Source organism: Hemicordylus capensis, chromosome 1 (assembly GCF_027244095.1).
Source record: "Hemicordylus capensis ecotype Gifberg chromosome 1, rHemCap1.1.pri, whole genome shotgun sequence".
In the NCBI taxonomy this organism is placed as follows: Eukaryota; Metazoa; Chordata; class Lepidosauria; order Squamata; family Cordylidae; genus Hemicordylus; species Hemicordylus capensis.
This window is the reverse complement of record NC_069657.1, coordinates 409,790,565-409,809,898: the sequence shown is the minus strand read 5'-3', so window position 1 is coordinate 409,809,898 and position 19,334 is coordinate 409,790,565. Positions and strand designations below refer to the sequence as shown.

General features: G+C 41.6%; 1 protein-coding gene across 14 annotated transcripts in view; it reads left to right on the top strand.

Moving 5' to 3' along the window:
* DNAH14 (dynein axonemal heavy chain 14) overlaps positions 1-19,334 on the top strand; it is a 477,343-nt gene that overhangs the window by 425,813 nt on the left and 32,196 nt on the right. For 12 of the 14 annotated variants that reach the window (XM_053307834.1, XM_053307849.1, XM_053307840.1 and 9 more), the window contains 6 exons: positions 3,184-3,396; positions 6,028-6,125; positions 13,064-13,220; positions 13,748-13,958; positions 17,096-17,198; positions 17,963-18,190. In XM_053307834.1, coding sequence (XP_053163809.1) covers positions 3,184-3,396; positions 6,028-6,125; positions 13,064-13,220; positions 13,748-13,958; positions 17,096-17,198; positions 17,963-18,190 — 1,010 coding nt within the window. Of the gene's footprint in view, positions 1-3,183; positions 3,397-6,027; positions 6,126-13,063; positions 13,221-13,747; positions 13,959-17,095; positions 17,199-17,962; positions 18,191-19,334 lie in introns of those variants that run through there. The other 2 variants (XM_053307916.1, XM_053307924.1) reach the window with 2 other exon arrangements.

Sequence of the window (19,334 nt, the reverse complement as noted above, 5' to 3'; positions counted from 1 at the left end):
TTTTTCAGAAGAACATAGGAGCTGTCTTAATAAACCCATATCTATGGAGGAAACTAAAGTGGCAATAACAAACCTCAAAAATAATTCACCAGGACCTGAAGGCCTATCTCCACTGTATTATAAGAAGTTTCAAGAAAAATTCATTTGGCCCTTTAACAGACATAATGAATGCAATATTATCCCACTACACTTTACCTGTTCCTTGGCAAGAAGCATTCATTTCTTTAATCTACAAAGACGGGAAAGATCCAACCCGGCCTGAATCATATCGGCCAATATCTCTTCTGAATGTGGATCACAAAATTTTTACATCCATCCTTGCTGCGAGACTAAGAGGTTTTCTGTCTGAGGTAATCCATTCAGACCAGACCGGTTTTATCCCGAAACGGCTTATGAAAGATAATACAAGATTTGTTTTGAATGCAATTGACAAAATAACTGCAACAGGTACAAAAGCAGCTATGCTCTTCCTAGATGCCGAAAAAGCCTTTGATAATTTGGAATGGCCTTTCCTGTTTTCAGTTTTAGAAAAAATGAACTGTGGCTCTAATTTTCTATTCTGGATTTGCAGTATATACCAACAACAGTCAGCAAAAATAATAGTAAATGGGCTATTATCTCAAAAGTGTTATATTAACAAAGGAACTAGACAAGGATGCCCGCTCTTATACTCGCTCTTGAACCCCTGACAGTTAAAATCCGACAGGAGCAACAGATCCGGGGTGTTAATATTGGTGACCTAGAACATAAAATAAAATTGTATGCAGATGATGTACTCCTTACCGTAACACAGCTAGAAGATTCTCTTGACACACCGTTGACACAGATACATCAGTACAGTCTGGTCTCCGGTTACAAGATTAACAGGGATAAAACACAGATTCTGACTTGGAATCTTACGGAAGAGGAAATGGAAAATTTTACTAAGGTTTTAGGAGTACAAACAAAGAAGAAGCCAATAAAATACCTGGGAATAAATCTTACTAAGAATAATAAAGACCTGTTTAAAAACAACTATATGCAAATCTGGAAATCTATCACGGCTGATCTGGACAGATGGAAAAAGCTGACCCTTTCTTGGCTCGGGCGAATTTCGGCGATAAAAATGAATGTACTGCCCAAGATGAATTTTCTTTTTCAAATGATCCCTATAAAGATAGAAGATAGGATACTGAACAAATGGCAGAGTCAGCTTAACTCATTTATCTGGAACTATAAGAAACTCAGAATACGATTTATGGTTATGCAAGATGTAAAGGAAAGAGGTGGACTAGGTGTTCCAAACTTGAAACTCTATTATCATGCCAGTTGTTTGACTTGGATCTCAGAATGGATTATATCCCCTTACGGTTATCTTACTGGAATGGAAAGCTCTGGTCTTTCTAGAGGACTGCATAACTATTTGTGGATTACAAGCTCAAGAAAAGATTCAGAGATACAATATCATGCCATTAGGCAAAGTCTTTTATACGTCTGGGATAAATATAACAAAATAATATGTCCAAGGCTATCACCTCTGACCTCAATCTTGAATGTGTATTTCTATGAAGAAGAATCTTCGTACAAGTATAAATCTTTGAGAGAGCACTCATATACTCTGCATAGTTTAATCCAATGCCTTGCCCAAAGTAAATCTTCTGAACAACCACCGCTTTTTTTATCTTGGTTTCAACACGCCCAGATCAGTTCGATAGTACAGAAGGAGTTGCAGATACAGGGTGGTAAGCTCAGAGAATTAACTGACTATGAGGATCTCATTACTCGAAACACAGATCATCTGTTAGGTAGAATATACAAATTGTTACTGAGATACGACACAGAGACTGAGCAGATTAAAGAATGTATGATAAAATGGATGCAGAATTTTAACAGGTCAATTGATATGTCTGATTGGGAATATCAGTGGAAGAAGAACATTAAATTTACCCTGAGTAACAACTTAAGAGTAAATTGGTATAAGATGTTTTTTAGATGGTACATAACTCCTTTGACAATTAACAAAATAGATGATTCTTTCTCGAAGAATTGCTGGAAATGTAACCAGCATCCTGGTTCATTTTATCATATGTGGTGGAGCTGTGACAAAGCTCAACTATTCCGCCTGCAAATTCATAAGAAAATCGAACAAATCTTAGAGGTCATGCTTCCTTTTCTCCCAGAAATATTTCTTCTCAGTATGACTAAACCTTACATTTCTCCTAAACTTAATGAGCTATTCCTATATATGATCACCACAGCAAGGATTATATTCGCCACAAACTGGCGGGTACCTGTGATTCCCTCTTTAAACGACTGGTTCTTGAAGCTATGGGATTATGCATCAATTTCAAAAATCTCAGGTTACAAGAAGGGTCTCTCTTCTGAGTCATTTATGTCTGTTTGGGAGCCTTTTATAAATTATAACATTCAACAAGGTCTCCATTTGTTCCCAATGTCGGGATTTGATTTATGATCTTCTGGGTACACAAGGGTAAACACGGCATAAAATATTGCAGAAAGGGGTGTTTTGCCGTTTAACTTGGCTTTTTTATAGAAATGACTCTGTTTTTTACTCAATGGAATTGGTGGTGGTGGTTGGTTTTTTATCATTCTTTTCTGTAATTATGGAATGTTAGGTTGCTCCTTTATTCAGTTTTATGTTCTTTTGCGTACACAAGGTAAAAATGGCAAAAAACATTGCAGAAAAGAATGTTATTCTGTTCGTTAACTTGGCATTTTCAACAAAGTGATTTTTTATAAAAATTAAATGTGTTTTTTAAAAATAGAAATGATTCTTTTTTACTCAATAGAATTGGCTTTTTATTATATCTGTAATTATGAAATGTTAGGTTGTTTCTTTATTTAGTTATCAAATCATGGGCGGTGAAAAGTGTGGGAAGAGGTTGTATCCTTTTTAAAAAATTTGTGGGAAGAGGTTGTATCCTTTTTTAAAAAATTGTATTGCTTGATATTTTTGAACACTGCTTTTTATTTTGAAAATTAAAACTCTATTATAAAAAAAAAATTAAAATAAAATAAAATTCCTGGGTAGGAGGAGAAAAACCTCCCAAAGTCTTTCATTTTATCTATAAAAAGAATATGGTTATATTTATTCAATTGTTCATATTTAATAACTGGGTAAAAATCTAAGATGCAAATCTTTAATGTACCCTAATTAAATGTATAATGTTCTTATTTGATTAGGATCACATACATTTTTAAAAACTCCTCCTCAATCCTGGATTACTGAAAGGATGTGGAAACAATGCTGGTACATGGCTATTCATTTTCCAGCATTCAGTCGACTGTGTGATACCCTCTCATTAAATCCTCAGCAATGGAGAGCTTTTCTAAACAGTCAGAACCTATATTATTTGATTAGTACATGTTATAACCCAGTGTCATTATCACAGTCAGGTAAGTGCTACAACTAAAATATATATATACCAGTTTTATGATAGTGAGGTTGTTCTCACAACCAGCCCTACTTGGATAGGGCAGTGCTAGCCTGGGTAGGGCTGCATGAGATCAGGAGTGCTGCATGACCCGGCACTGCTCCGTGGGGTTTTGGACCCAGGCTAAAAGTGAGGTAGAAGGGCATGCACACACACCCTCCTACCTCACTGCCTGGTCATGTGAATGCTCAAGCTTCCATAGAGCCAGGAGGAAGGAGTGGCCTGGCAGTGGGGATTCCCCCAATGCACTGCACTCCTCACGCAGTGAATTGAGGGTCCCAGAGGATACAGCCAGGTTTCCCTGTGCTCCTTGCCACTCCGGGAACACTCACATGACAATCATGTGGGCATGTGGCAGGGCCAGAAGCAATGAGGATTGGGGTGGGGGTGGGGAGGCAAGTAAGTTGCTGCCTTCCCCCCAGCCCTCCTCAGCCCCAGCAGCTCAGGTTGTGTGAACGACCTTAGTATTTGTTGATCCTCTGCATGTTTTTCTAGCATATTGTTAGAGTTTCTGTTCCGAGAAGTTCCAGATTACCAGACTACCAGGTTTGGTATGCTTTGGGTAGGATGGAGAACACTAGAGACTTCAGATATGTCTGTAATATTTGCTTTATTCATAATTATTCCGTAGTGCACAACAGAGGCAAAAAGTGTGACTTAATACTGATTTCAGTCAGTATTATTCAAACAAGCCAAGCATCCAGCAAAATTGATTTGATTATAATGCAATATGCAGATCAACTCACATATTAGAAGTACTGTTTCATGAAGTAGGTAGTAAAGCTCGTAAGACTGAGTATGACTTCTTTCAGATTGATGAAGCCTTGAGGTTGTACACATTAGGTAAAAGAACCATTATTTGGTTGTAGATTAAAGCGCTCTCTCTCTCTCTCTCTCTCTCTCTGAGAGAGCATTTTCCCTGCTACCAGTAATAGTATTGGCAGGGAGAAGGCTAATACAAAGGCAAAAGGAGCTCCAATGTTTCATTGGTTCTCGGACTGAGACAGACAGATCTAAACCACTCCGTATACAGTGATTGCTGAATAGACTCTACTAGCCATTCTCAGCTTACACAGAATATCTTCTAATTATTTATCTGACACATAGACTAAGGAATTCTCCTGGAGTTACATAAAACAACAGGAAGACTAACAACATAAATTTGGCCTGCTACTTTGCATGCATACTAAACCTATGTTGAAGCAGCACAGCAGGCACTTCTGCAAAGTGGATCCCCAGAGAGCAACTTGGGCAGTCTCCAAGGCTGCACCCACAGGTTTAGCTAACTCCAATTGATGATAACTCTCTGGCCGCCTTTGGACATAACACTGAACCATGGGTCCAAAGGACCCGTGGTTCTGCATCCCTTCCCCCCGCTCTCCCATCCACATTCAGACGAAATGAACAGCTGCCTCTCTGCAGTCACACTGACTGCAGAGAGGAGGGGAACTGGCTGCCAGTGCTTCCTTCTTTAATGAAGGACAGCCCCGGCAGTCAATGGCAACCAGGGTGAGGGAAGAGCTTTCTCCCTCAATTCGCTGGGGCCGAAACTGCAGTGGCAGCATTTGGATGGAATGATGGCAGCTCAGAAATGGAATGTGGGGAGGCAAATTGCTAGTCCCATTCCACCACAAACTCCGGTTGCCCACATTCGGATGAGTGGGTGTGGAAACTGGAGGTGAAGGAACCTCTGGTTTCGTGTTATGTCCAAATTCAGTGTTCCTCTACCTCTTCCAGAAACTGCTTACTGCTGATCTGGATCGTGATCTGTTGCATTAATAACAGTGGGTTATGCTCCTGCGCAGGACCTTTCGGGAAGAATTAGTTAGCTCCATTTGTTGCCTAGTCCCACCCCTTGCATGTCATGCACTTCCATTTATTTTGGTGGTTAGGTGCTTTCCCCTTCAGTTCCTTTCTGACCACCATTGCATCAGCATCAGTACCTCAGCAACGTGACTCCTTAGTTTGGATCATTATCTGAAAGTAACAAACGTACAGCCCCATTTACTACAATTGCCATTTACTACAATTGCCATGCCCCCATGTCTGATGTCAGACACAGGAGTGTCTGACGTCAGATATGGGGGCATGGCTGTGGTGGCTGGGGCCGCCGGCAGCAGCCTGAACAAGAGCCACCAACATCCTCACTATGCCACTGCAAAAGAGTACAAAATGCACCATTTTTCTTCCCACATAAGAGGCTACAAAGACCCATGGAATATCACTGAAGCTACTTCGGGCGGGGGGGAATTCTACTTGTTGAACTGCCATATTTTGCAAACAGCTCTTCTAGAATTCCAGCATATACTGCTTCCATGAGCAGATGAGCCAAGCAAGCAGTTGTTTGCTCAGACAATCCTGCAGCAGCACTCTGTACATTAATGCTTCATGCTTGATGAAGTAGAACAGTTCATATTTGTGTCATAGGCCACACAAAACCAACAGTCGCTAGAAATAGTTCTCTGCGTTTCTCATAATCCAGGTAGTTTAGCTGTGCTGTTATAAAAAGTACAGATTTTTTGTTGTTTTTGTGTAGTTATTATTCTTTAATCAGTTTCAATAACATGGTAAGTTTTTATTGAAATCACTACAGATCCACAATTAGAAGGATTTAGTAATTATGATGATCAGGACAGTGCACCTTTACATTTTCCTTGGGAGAACCTTTCTTCATTTGAAAGACTTATCTTGGTAAGTAAAATAAAATTTTATGGTAAGGACTAATCTGCCTACTTTCCTTTCACTTTAATCTTAATTGATAATTACCATTTTCACAAGTTAGTCCACCTGTGCCTCAAATGTTAATGCATCTGCCATCTTGAATGGGGTGGATGGCAGCATCTCAAACTACACCATTGAGGTATCCCTATGTGTCCATACAACTGTAAATTTGGTTCAGTCCGGTTAGACAGTTCACTAATTAGCCCACTTGCGCCTCAAACATGTATGCATCCACCTTCTTGAACTGGAATGGATGACATTATTCCAGACCCTACAATTGTACAAAATTTGATTTGAATTGGTTCAGGCATTCCAAAGTTGATAGCAGGGTGTGGGGGGTGGACATACACAGACACACAGAAAGCTGGGTGATCTCATAAGCTTACTTTCGTTAAGGAGAGTAGGCTAATAAAATGGCCCACATGCTGCTGTGGGCTCCTAAGGAACCACCAGCAGTGTTGTGTTTTTGCACAAAAGTGAAAATATTTAAAGTAGCACAATGTGAGAGTGCTGCTTAAATTGGAAACAAGGTCATATCTCTGTGATCTGGATCATGATCTATATATAATGAATGGGATTCTGCAACTGCGCAGGAACCTCGCGGATAGATTGACTAGCTCCTCGCTACACCTCCAGCTGCCCTGCACATGCTCCCGTTATTTTTGGCAGTTGAGGCATGTTCTTGCTCAGTTTCTATTAGACCTCAGTTTCTATTACAACTCGTAAACCTAGCTCCTTGGTGATAACAGATAAAGAGAATGCAGTTTGCTACACACAGTTTAAGACTCCTGGACTGGATAAGAAAACAGAACTCTTCACAATTTAAACAAGAAGAAAAACGGAGCATTCCCCACTCCAGGAGGACTCCAGGGGAAGTACACCTTTGCCGACAGCAGCACAGTCACGGAATGAGGCACCTCGCATCTGGGTCAAGTGGAGCGCCTACGACATTGACAGCCCCAAGAGCAATAACCACATCATCGAAGACAGTGCTGTCTTCGGTATCGGAGGACCAATTGGCATCCAAGACAACAGTTCTGGAGTGCCGGAAGCCAACAGAACTGTCTCCAGCAAGAACACTGATACAATCACCAGCAGTGATACCGCAGCACGACTACCAAGCAGTGGATTATGAGGGCTTTGGAGAAGAATTGGCTAGAGAGGAGGAGGTTGCCTTAGACCTCAAGACAATGGCATCACTGCTTGAACTTTTGGAATCCACAAACACTACACCAACCAGCTCGACTTTCCAGGGTTTTACGAGCGGAGGTCTCGATATTGAGCACGACACCGATGAGGAAACGTTCTCGGTACTGAAAACCCCGTCAATGTCACCAATAAGATCACAGCTTTCAACAATGTACCCTATGCGTCTAATGCCTACAACTACAAACCCAATATGGCTTTTGTCACCACTGAGATAGGTGGGTGACCGAGCTGAGGTGTCAAAACCCATTTCTCTTTTTGCACGACCTGGTGCAGGCTATGCCCCATGGAAATTGCCAGTACAGTATGCAGCCACACAGGGCTTAACTTCTCCAGTATATCAGGAGGTTGCAGTGCAGCCAAATCACACATAGTTGTGGATTTAGGCACACCCCTACAGTGGTCTACCTTGCTGATTGTGCAGGATATCAAATCTGGAAAGTTCAACAGGAAGCTTTATGCAACGTGCAACACGCAGCATTACATTCACCTCCAGCACCTAATAAAGGGCCAGATACAGTGCCCACAGTAACATCTACTGCTTGTCAAACTTCAACTCCTCCAGCACAACCACAAATACCAGTGCAACCAAAAAGGCAGCAAAAAAAGAAAACACTCCCTGTCTTACCCCCAGAGGATGATGATGATGAGGGACATAGATACACAACTGATTCATCTGAAACAGATTATGGAGTGGGTGATGAGCCTTATCCCCCAGCAGAAGTGCCACCTAAGACTTCCTTGTTGCCCTCAGAGGAGCTAAAGCACAAATAAGGGAAGTGGCTGAAGTTCTGGAGTTAGAGTTGAAACAACCTGAAGTAGATCTAAAGGACACAGTTTATAGTGTGATAGCTAAGGCAAGGGTATTGCACCCAGTGGCACAACCCATGCTGCCTGCTATTACAAAGGCAGCTCAGTTGGCATGGGAGGTACTGTAAATGTCAATGCCGACATCAAGACATCAGGAAAATTAGAAGGATTGTACAGAGTACAGGAAGAGGACAACACTTACCTGATGCGACATCCTCTGCCAAACTCTTTGGTCACGGAGTGTGCAACCTCTTCTAAAGGCGGACAGTGACATACTACTCCTGCTGAAAAGGAAGGAAGAAAAATAGATGTATTAGGAAGGAAAATATATGCCACTTCCAGCTTGTCTATAAAAATAGCAAATTATACCGCATGCCTTGCCAGATATGGGCATCATTTATGGGATGTACTTTTCCAAGATTCAACCATGATGACACCAGAAGAATTCCAGGACAAGTTTGCACAGATATATGAAAAGACAACTTCTGTGACTAGACAACTACTCGGCACTTTTAAACATTTAGCAGAGACTGAATCAAGAGCTATGGCAACTGCTGTAACCCTGCATCGCCATACTTGGCTACGTTCCACTAATTTACGACAAGAAATGTGGGACAGGGTAGAACATTTGCCATATGATGGGAAACGACTCTTTGCGAAAACCACTGACGCAACTATGGAAACATAGAAAAAATCTAAATATACAGCAAAGACATTTATGGCATCAACAAACACTAATGCAGCATCAACCCGTAATCGATCGTTTGGCAGGCAACAGCATCAAGCCACGTACCGGCAACAGGACAGAAGAGATTTCAGAAGACAATACAGGCCCTATCAGAGAAATAAGACCTTTGGGCAATGGCAAAAGAACACTAAACACTATAAACACAGAACACTAAACCAAATAGGGATCAAAACAAGCAGACTCTTTGATGGACAGATCCATCCTCCACAAGCACAGCCAGTAGCACAAGTAACATCACCCAAGGCACACAACATCAGCTTTGTGGTTGTCAGCAAATCCATCAAGCTGGCAGGTCATGAGCAAGCATGGCACCACATAACATCAGACCAGTGGGTTCTAAAAATTATAAAGTCTGGTTACACAATAGAGTTCAAAGCTTTGCCTCCTTTTCAGGGGGTAAAGTTTACAAAACCAACCCCAGTGCTTCTGGAAGAAATTCAAGTGTTAATGCAGAAACAGGCTATTGTGCCAGTGCAGTGGATGGAGAGGATGTCTGGTTTTTACTCCCGTTACTTCCAAATCCCTAAGAGAGATGGGGGGGATAATGGACGTAAGAGAGCTCAATGTGTACATTAGGGATGCTGCTCACATGCAGGACGCAGCAGGGGCTCGTTGGGCGATGCTTTCCAGTATGTGTGGACCAGGGGCCTATTCTACCTATTCCCTCCACAGCCACTAATAACTCAAGTCCTATCACAAATGTTGAGGGACGGCACCAGGGGAATACTAGTGACCCCATGGTGGCCCAGACAGTTGTGGTTCACTCCATTGCTAAGGCACTCACATGGGGTGTACTAGAAATTTCCACACCATCTGGATCTCTTGAGCCAGGATGGAGGGGCACTGCAGCATCCACAAGTAAGAACACTAAGGCTGACAGCATGGAGAATCGGCTACTAAATAAAATTTTGCTGAACAATAGAAGGTGCTCAATGAGGCGCAGCTATGATAGCAAATGGAGGAGATTCAAGCTGCACTCAAAGAAGCAGGGGTTTTTCCCAAGGAAGGCAACAGTGAAGCAAGTCCTGCTCTACATGACAACTCTGAAGATGAACGGGTTGGCAAACACGTCCCTCAGGGTTCATTCGGTGGCAATATCATCTGAACATAAGGGATGGGATGGCACAATGGTGTTTTCTCACCTAGAATGCAAGAAATTCCTGAAGGAATTGAACAACTTGTACCTACCTGTTAAAGGGCAAATGGAGCAATGGAGTTTGTTTTTAGTGCTGTCTGCTCTAACTGAATGCCCATTTGAACCATTAGGGGAGGTAACATTGCGACTGAAAACTTTAAAGGCAGTATTCTTAGTTGCAATTACTATGGCACGATGGGTGAGTGAATTGGCGGTGCTAAGAGCTGATCGCCCATACATTCAGTTTTATCCACACAAGGTGCTAATGCAAATGGATCCACAGTTCAGACCAAAGATATTAACCAAATTCCATTTAAATGAGGATATAGTTTTACCAACCTTTTTCCAAAACCCGGAGATAGCACTGGAAAGGGCCATGCACTCCTTGGATGTGCGGTGCATGTTGCTGTATTATCTGGATGCAACAAAAGAAATAAGAAAAGCAAACAAGTTATTTGTGGTACATAAGGGGAGGTTCAAGAGACAACCAATGTCAAGACAATGGTTGGCCTATTGGTTAGTCCAGCTGATAAAGCTAGCATATAAAAATCAGGGGAAGGAACCTCCAAAGGTCATTAGAGCACACTCCACGAGGGCTTATGCATCTTCTGCAGCCAATCTGGCATGAATTTCAATGACAGAAATCTGCAAGGCAGCAACATGGTCTTCGCACCAACCATTTATAAGGCATGATGCCTTTGATTTGCATTTGACAAAAGAGGCAAGCTTTGGAAGGAGTGTTCTGAAGCAGGTACTGCCGTAGCTACAGGCTCTACTGTGCCCACCACCAGTTGCTAAGCTGACTAATCACCCATTCATTATGAATGCAATGGATCATGATCCAGATAAACAGGTTGCTCACCTGTAACTTATTATCTGGAGGTGATCCATTGTATTCATAAAACCCACCCGGACCTCCCCGCAACACTTTAAAAAATAGAAAAGCAAAATAAAAGGAACAGAAACACACAAGGATCATCAATACATGGCTATCTGTAAGAAACTGAACAAGAAAACGTCCCAACTGCCGAAAATATCAGAAACACGGAGCAATTGCAGGGCAGTTGGAGGCATAGCGAGGAGCTAGTCAATGTATCTGCAAGGTCCCTGTGCAGGTGCAGAACCCCATTCATTATGAATACAATGGATCACGCCCAGATAATAAGTTACAGGTGAGCAACCTGTTTTTTGGGCAGCATTGGCAGAGGAGATAGAGCTCTCTATAGGATCCTGTGGCAAAGCGTAGTGCTGCAGCACAGAGGTTCAGCCTGTATGCAGCCAAGCCCCTACATATAACTCTTCTGAATACATCAAAATGTGAACTGTGTGTATACACACACACACATATACACGCCCAGGGACAGCTCCGTCCAAATTCACTCTGCATCTATGACAAGTGGTGTTTTCCTACAACAGGAGCAAGATTTCAGATTTTAGCAAGTTTTAATGGAGGAGCTCTGAGTGTGTGTGTATGTGCCACTCTGAGTGTGTATGTGGGTGTCCATATCACTGTATCACAGCCTGTAAAGGCTTGGCTTACCTCTCATTCTTCAGTTATCTACTGGGCTTCTTCTCAGGGTCCAGCAGATAACTGAAGAAAGTGAGGTAAGCCAGGCCTCACACAGGGTGTGTGGATATAATGGCATCAGGGTGTGTGGCTGAGGGTGTGCCGCAGGTCTCCAGGGGTCGCCTGCCACTTCGCCTGCACTTGACTCTATTTACAGCACTTGCAAGCAGCGCAAATGGAGAATATTGCTGAGCCACTGCAATGGTTCAAAACAGAAAGGCTACCACAGCCAGTTCTGGCAGTGTCTGGCAGCCAAGTCCTTTAAGCCCCCCCTGCACCAATGCCCAGAGCTGAGAGAGAGCCCTACCCCACTGGAGTGCAGCTATCCCAGGGGAAAGCAAGTCATGGGGGTGGAAGCAGCAATGGGGGTGGGGGAGGCAGGCAGTGAAGGCAAGTGGTGATGGGGGAAAGGTATGAGGGGGTAGGCAGGGAACAAAGGCAGGGGAGGGACACCTTGAAACCTTGCCCGAGGAGTGCCTTCAACCTTGTAATGCCCATTGGCTTTCCTTTGTTTTGTACAAAGTGCTAGTCATTACCTATAGAGCCCTGAACAGCTTAGGTCCAGGGTATTTAAGAGACCACCTTCTTTGTCATGAACCCATCTGTGGAGGTCTGCCAACTTCTCTGGTGGCGACTCAGGGTCAGGCTTTCTCTGTGGCTACTTCAGAGCTTTGGAATGCACTCCCTGTAAAAATAAGAGCTTCTCCATCTCCGGATGCTTTTTAAAAGGGACACCTGTTTCCCCATGCTTTTAATTAGAATTAATTTAAAACTGTTTGTTTTATTCTGTGAAATTGTTTTAATTGTTTTACTCTGTGAAATTGTTTTTAAACTGTGAAACTGTTTTGTTTGTTTGTTTTTATATTGTTATTTGGACTGTGTACATTGCCTAGAGTATATAACAGGCAATACATACATACATATACATACTGTGGTCTGCATTGGGTTAGATGACAACACATTTTCTATGGACTCTGCTCAATCTCACAGCACAGTCTCTACATCCATCTAGGCTTGTATCACAGTATTGCTCAGGTCTCTACAAATCCCTCAACTGCACCTGGGCCTTGTGTGACCCCATGAAACCGATGTCTGGTATGGTGAATTATGATTATGACAATCATCTGATTATGCTGCTGACCATCTATTAGGGAGGTGTGCACACTGATGTTATCCAGGAAGGATCACTTCATGCATAGCCTTAGATTCTGGTTGCAGGGATTTTTATTTTCAATCACATCAATGAAGATTATGGTAGTTTTGAAAACGTTTGGCACAATCCAGCCACAATTAAGCACTTCTAAATTCCTGTACTTCAGTGAGAGAGAGTTAAGCATATGTTTAGCATTCATACTGAAAACATTCAAACTTAAGTGTTCTTTTCTTTGCTGGCACTTGCCCTTCATATATTCAGCTATATTATCACTTATAATTTTTGGTAGATAAAAGTTCTCCGGCCAGAAAGCTCAACCAGTGCAATACGAGAATTTATAGTTGAGAAATTGGGAACCAAATATATTCGGACTGGAGGAATTAATCTGAAAGAAGTATATGAAGAATCAGACTGCATAACACCGCTCATTCTCATCCATACTCAAGGTGAGTAATGTATAAACTGATTATGAAAATTCATTTGTAAATCAATCTTTATATTAAATAACATGAGCCCAATACTGTTAAAGTTAAACAAACTTAAGTTAGTCATTAGTATAATATGTTGTTTAATTATTTTTTTAAACAAAAACCCTTAACTAGCTTGTATTTGAACTGTTTGTTTGTTTGTTTGTTTGTTTGATAGATCATGGGTCCCTGCTAGGTTACTTCAATTCACATTTTAAAATATTTATTATTTGTGAGCAATGGAGTGGAACTTGTAGCAGAAAAACAGTCCAGTTGTTTCCTCAAAAATAATTTACTCAATCATCTTTTATGGCATTGTGTTAATGATACAATAAACCATGATAAGTTCCTTGCTAATTATTTTACAATGCAACATATATTTTGCACTAATATTATATCCCTGTCATTTAATTAGTCCAATATATGGAGGTATATTTCTAAATAGTTTTATTAAATGAGAGATTTTAATTTTCTGGATATGGAAATAAATTAGTATTATTGCACAGGTGTGGATGTCACAGCTCTCCTCCTGCGCCTTGCCCAGGAAATAAAAGGAAATACACAAGATATAATTATGATATCTCTAGGACGTGGTCAAGGGAGCAAAGCTGAACAACTGATATATAAAGCACAGATGCTAAGTGGACAGTGGGTATTCCTTCAGAATTGTCATCTTGCAGCATCATTTATGCCCAGGCTTTGTACAATTGTTGATTCGTAAGTGCTATTTTAATTTACTTGTAATTGAAATTTATTTGCAGATAGGTGAGGGATCAGAGCAGGCTGATATTAATGCAATGAGAATCAAATAAGCATGTGATCATCCCTAATGTCCTATAGCCATTTTCTTAAAATAAAAAATATTTTTTTTAAAAAAAAAAATCTTATCTGTATATACGAATATGACAAATATTTATATAATGTTTCTCAACAACAGTTCCCAAAGCAGTTTACATTGATATACATACATACAGACAGACAGACAGACAGTACATACATACCATATATACAATGGCTCCCTGTCCCCAAAGGGCTCACAATCTAAAAAGGATACATAAGATAGACACCATCAACAGCCACCAGGGGGGCCTGTTGCTCTCCCCCTGCTAAATAAAGAGATTCACCACTTAATAAAGAGAATCACCACATGTACAGAAATCCTTTACCTTACACAAGATGCGGCTATTTGTTGGGTTGAATAAATGAACAAACATTACTGTTTTTTCATTTCTAGAGACTTCCTTTAAAAAGCTTCTTCTTTTTAAGGAGAACATTCCAACTTGATGAGCCTTCAGCCTTTAGCTCGGTTCCTGGGGATGATTGTGTCCTGCATGGGATGTCTTCCGTGGGCCCCCCTTCACTCCAGACCAGTGCAGCCATTCTTATTGTTCTTCCAGGATCAAATTTCTTTCAAGTTGAAGCCAACATTTGTATTCAAGAAGAGTTTGCTGATCCCTGATTTTGTGTATCAAGAAAAATTCCCTGACTCAAGATTCTCCCATAGCCCCATGGATTCTCCCAACAGAGATAGTAATAACAACAGAGGCTAGCCTGTAGGGCAGGGATTCTCAACCTTGGGTCCCCAGATGTTCTTGGACTTCATCTCCCATAATCCCCAGCCCCAGTGACCTTTGTTTGGGGATTATGGGAGTTGAAGTCCCACAACATCTGGGGACCCAAGGTTGAGAACTCCTGCTGTAGGGGTAGGAAGCCCACTGTGTGGTACTCTTCAACAAGGGAATGTGTTCTTAATGGGAGCCATCTTTCAGCATAAACTTTCTGGAGTCCTCGACCTTTGCTCCATGTCTGAAACATGCTTGTCTACACCAATGCAATCAATGTCAAATCTTTCTTAAACTAACAGGGGGACCCAGTGGTGATACATCTTCTCCATTGGGTGGAGCAACACCTCTTCTTCATAGTTGTCAGGCATCTGAAGAGAGAGCTGAACACTCTGGTGAACTGGTTCATCTGGAGATCGATAGTGCAGTCAGATTGGACCATGATTCCATAATGCCATATTGGCCAATGGCCATTATGGCATGAATCAAACATTTAAAAAGCTGTCTATTGATTCTTTTATTAATCAATAAAATATTCATAAAATAGTCAATAAAATATTTATGCCATAAGTGAACATATATTGAATACATACCACCACCACCAAAGCAAATCAATCTTAATTAATTAAATCTGTAGGCAGTGTACAGAATTAAAACATAATATAAAATAGAAAACATTTAAAATTTATAAAAATATAAAAATAATAGATAAAACACATTAAAATTTAAAATTTGGGTTTCAGTTAAAAGCCTGGGAAAATAGGTACATCTTCAGGGTCCAATTATAGTTTCCAAACTCTTCTAGTTGATCAGAAAATCAACCCCATGTAGAGTGCATTACAGTAGTCAACCCTAGAGGTTACCAGCATATGTTTTAAGGTCATTTGTCTCCAGAAATGTACGAATCTGGTGTATCAGCCAAAGCTGATAAAAAGCACTCCTGGTCACCGCCTCAACCTGAGAAACCAGGGAGAGTTTGGGATCCAGGAGAACTCCCAGACTACGAACCTGATCTTATAGCGTGAGTGTAACTCCATCCAGAACAGGCAGATCTAAACCATCTCTCGGGCCTCGACAGCCTACAGGCAGTACCTCCGTCTTGTTTGGATTCAACTTCAGCCTGTTATCCCTCATCCAGCCCAATATCACCTCCAGGCAGGCATTTAGGGGGGTCATGCCATTTCCTGATGAAGTTGGTATGGAGAAATAGATCTGGGTGTCATCAGCATATTGATAGCATCCTAGACCAAACTTCCAGACAATCTCATTATGCTTGGATTGAATAGTTATTATTAATATATTGCTGTGTATTATACAGTTGTTAATGAATGCTCCTCTTATAAATAGGAAAACATTCAACTTTTGGTTACGTTCTGCCCCTGGGGACCGGGAAGGCAGGCTAAAGCCTCTTTCTGTTAGTCAGGAACCCCCACCAATCCTCAGTCTGTCTTCCTTTCAGGGAGCCTTCAAAAACTAAATTGCAGGATCCATCAGAAAAAGAAATTGGGTGGGGAATAGAGGAAAACAGACAGCAGGACAATCTTCTCCCTAGGTCTGATGACCACATTTGAATAAACTTCAGGGAAGATTACTTGCACACTCCACTCTTTCAGTGTTCATCTATACCCCTGCTTTGACAGTCTCCTGATCAGATCTTTGACACTGTACCAAGGTATCCAAGATATACAGATCATGTCTCAAGTTCTTCAGAATCATCATTTTCTGATCAACTAGAAGAGCGCTCTCTTTATCAGTCCTATTGCAAAGTTTCTCCTCCTCAGTTACTGGTTAGTTGAATAGCTGACTGGGAACTTCTTTCTCTGCCTTGCAAAGAAAGGAGCTCCTGGCCAGTGATTCAATGAACTGCTGAATGGAGTGGGGAAACTTTGCAATGGGGCTGAATAGCCCCATCCAGGCACTGAGTACGCCCCCTACATCTCACACAGGGGGAGTGGCCTCCAAGGATGCTTCCCAGCCAGCGTTTCATTGAAACACTGGCTGGCTCAGACTTTTCCCTCTCTGCCTTGCTAAGAGCAAGGCGGGGGTGGGGGGGAGAGACCCTGAGCCAGCCAGCAAATGCTGGCTGGGAAGGAGAGGGGCATGCCTCACACTCCCAGTCGGTGAACTCACCAGCTGGGTGAGGCAGATTCAGGGCCAGGGGTGTGGCCTGGGTGTGGGGGAAATGCCTTGTGCAAATGAATCTTTATTTAAATGGTATTGAACTTTGTGCTTTGCAAGTTGGCATCCTGTTTTCAGATGGTAATGGTGTTCCAAAATTGATTGTATCCATAGGTTTACCCAATCAAATGCAAATATAGTTCCTCAATTCCGACTGTGGTTAAGTTCAACACCAGATCCTTCTTTTCCCATTCCTATCTTGCAAAATGGCCTTAAGGTAAGAGTTGTAAGAATTCTTATAATTAATGCCAACAGGAACATATTGAGAAGCCCTGCCCCTGTGCTGATGTGCTCCTTAACTGTGACCCCAAGCTCTCCACACATACAACATTTGTCTGCAGGGAACTCAGTATTCTCTATCACAGGGAGGTATGCTCCCATTAGTCTGAAGCCTGCCTATACTCTGGAATAAACCCCTTTCTAACTGAGTGGCTTTCTTCTGCCATAGGCCCATGCTGAGTAACATGCTGCTCATTCCCATGCTTAGCACAATTTGGGAACAATTCAGGAAAAGTTACGTGTGCTGAAGTCCAATGGACACAATAACTGTACTCACAGAGACTGTTTTTTTCCTTGCTCATTTTGAACTGGTTAGTGTGAGCTGACATTTTTGCATCACTGCTCAACCCATATTTAGAAATTTTATGGTAGCATGCAAAATGTTGGGATCTGCTTGTCATGAATAATTCAGCAGATCCATTGACTCTTAAGAGGGAAAGGTAGTTGCCATGCATAAACTGATTTGCACTTGTAAGATGGGCAATATAAAAACAAATAAAGCTTACCTTTCAAATCTTGTCAGTAGGACTTGAGCTTGCCTGACTTGCTTTGTATTGCATCCATGTGAAAGTTAAGTTTCATTGGTCTCAATGGAACTTCCATGTATTTAAGATCCACTTGTAAGGTTTTCAGTAGATATTATATATTTATGTTGTTGAGGTCTACATGTTTTATTCATAAGTTATCTCTTGTTTTCTAAAGATAGTAATAGAATCTCCTCAAGGTATAAAAGGGAAGTTGCTTCATACATTTGAGTTAAGTGGTATTGGAGAGGTAACAGAAGCTATATTAAACAAGACTACCTGCGGGCCATCATGGAAACGGCTGCTATTTAGTCTATGCTTCTTTAATGCTGTAGCCCATGAAAGAAAGAAATATGGAGCTTTAGGCTGGAACATCCCATATGAATTTAACTCCTCAGATCTGGAGGTAAGAGCAAGAGTTTCACATTTCAAATAAAATGTTGATTAAAAATGAAATAACATATATTATAACCATGGTTTTCAAACAATAGCTGCCCAGCAGTGCTTCCATTCCTTTAACTAGAAACTACAAGAGTGAGGAGATGCCTTGAGACTCTATTACCCTTTTGGTTCCCTGCCTGTGTCCCTTTCCCCTTGCAATTCCTACTGCTGGAATGCCCTTTCACCTGATATCTGACTCTCTCCCTTAAGATGCTTCTCTTTTCCTGACTGAGCCTCCTTGCCTTGCCTCCTTCATGTATCTTGTCTTTAACTTTAGTTTGTAACTCTGTGGGCAGGGACTGTATTGTTTTTCATTTTTGTATAGCACCTAGTAATTTTTGGGTGCTTTATACGATGATGATGAAGATGACGACGACGACCCCACAACCCTATAAGCATGGAAACTATATTCTGGCTCTGATCCATCTGGCTCTCTGATCCTTAATCATAATGCAGGATATCTGGTGTGGAAGATAAAGCAGTCTGAAGAGGTAGCTGTAGCTGGATCAGGATTGATGTATATATGGCGGGGGGGGACTGGCTGTGTAGTTCAGGACTGTGTGGGAAATGTTGATGCTGAGGATCTGGGAGAGAGGGTAAAGGGATACTGAAATTTGGAAGTCTTGTTGGAACCTGCTAAGACACCTATTGTTGGGGACACCCTGACCCCAACAATAAACCCCGTGTCACCAACCCAGAGTTATATGGAATCCAGGCCTGTGTCTGATTCCATTTTATTAAGGAATCAATTAATGCCTGAATTCAAGATGAACTGACCAGGGCATGACATCCAGGCCTCATGAATTACCTCTGGACAGGTGGTAATTGCTCCATGAAGGAAGAAGCAATCCAGCATTGTTTCTTAATGTTTGTGAAATGGGTAATCAAGAGACACAATGGCCAGGCTTGGTTTCAGGTATCTCACACATATTCAAGTACTATCACTGTGGAATGCCTTTACAGATGCATGGCAGGAATATTTACACACACTAGTAATTTGGATATGTTGGTGCCCAGCTCATTTGTGCTGAATCAGAACTCATAGCCCAGTGGCCAGATTGAGTTCTGATCTTTGCCAGTACCACTGAACTCCTTGCAACAGGAATTCA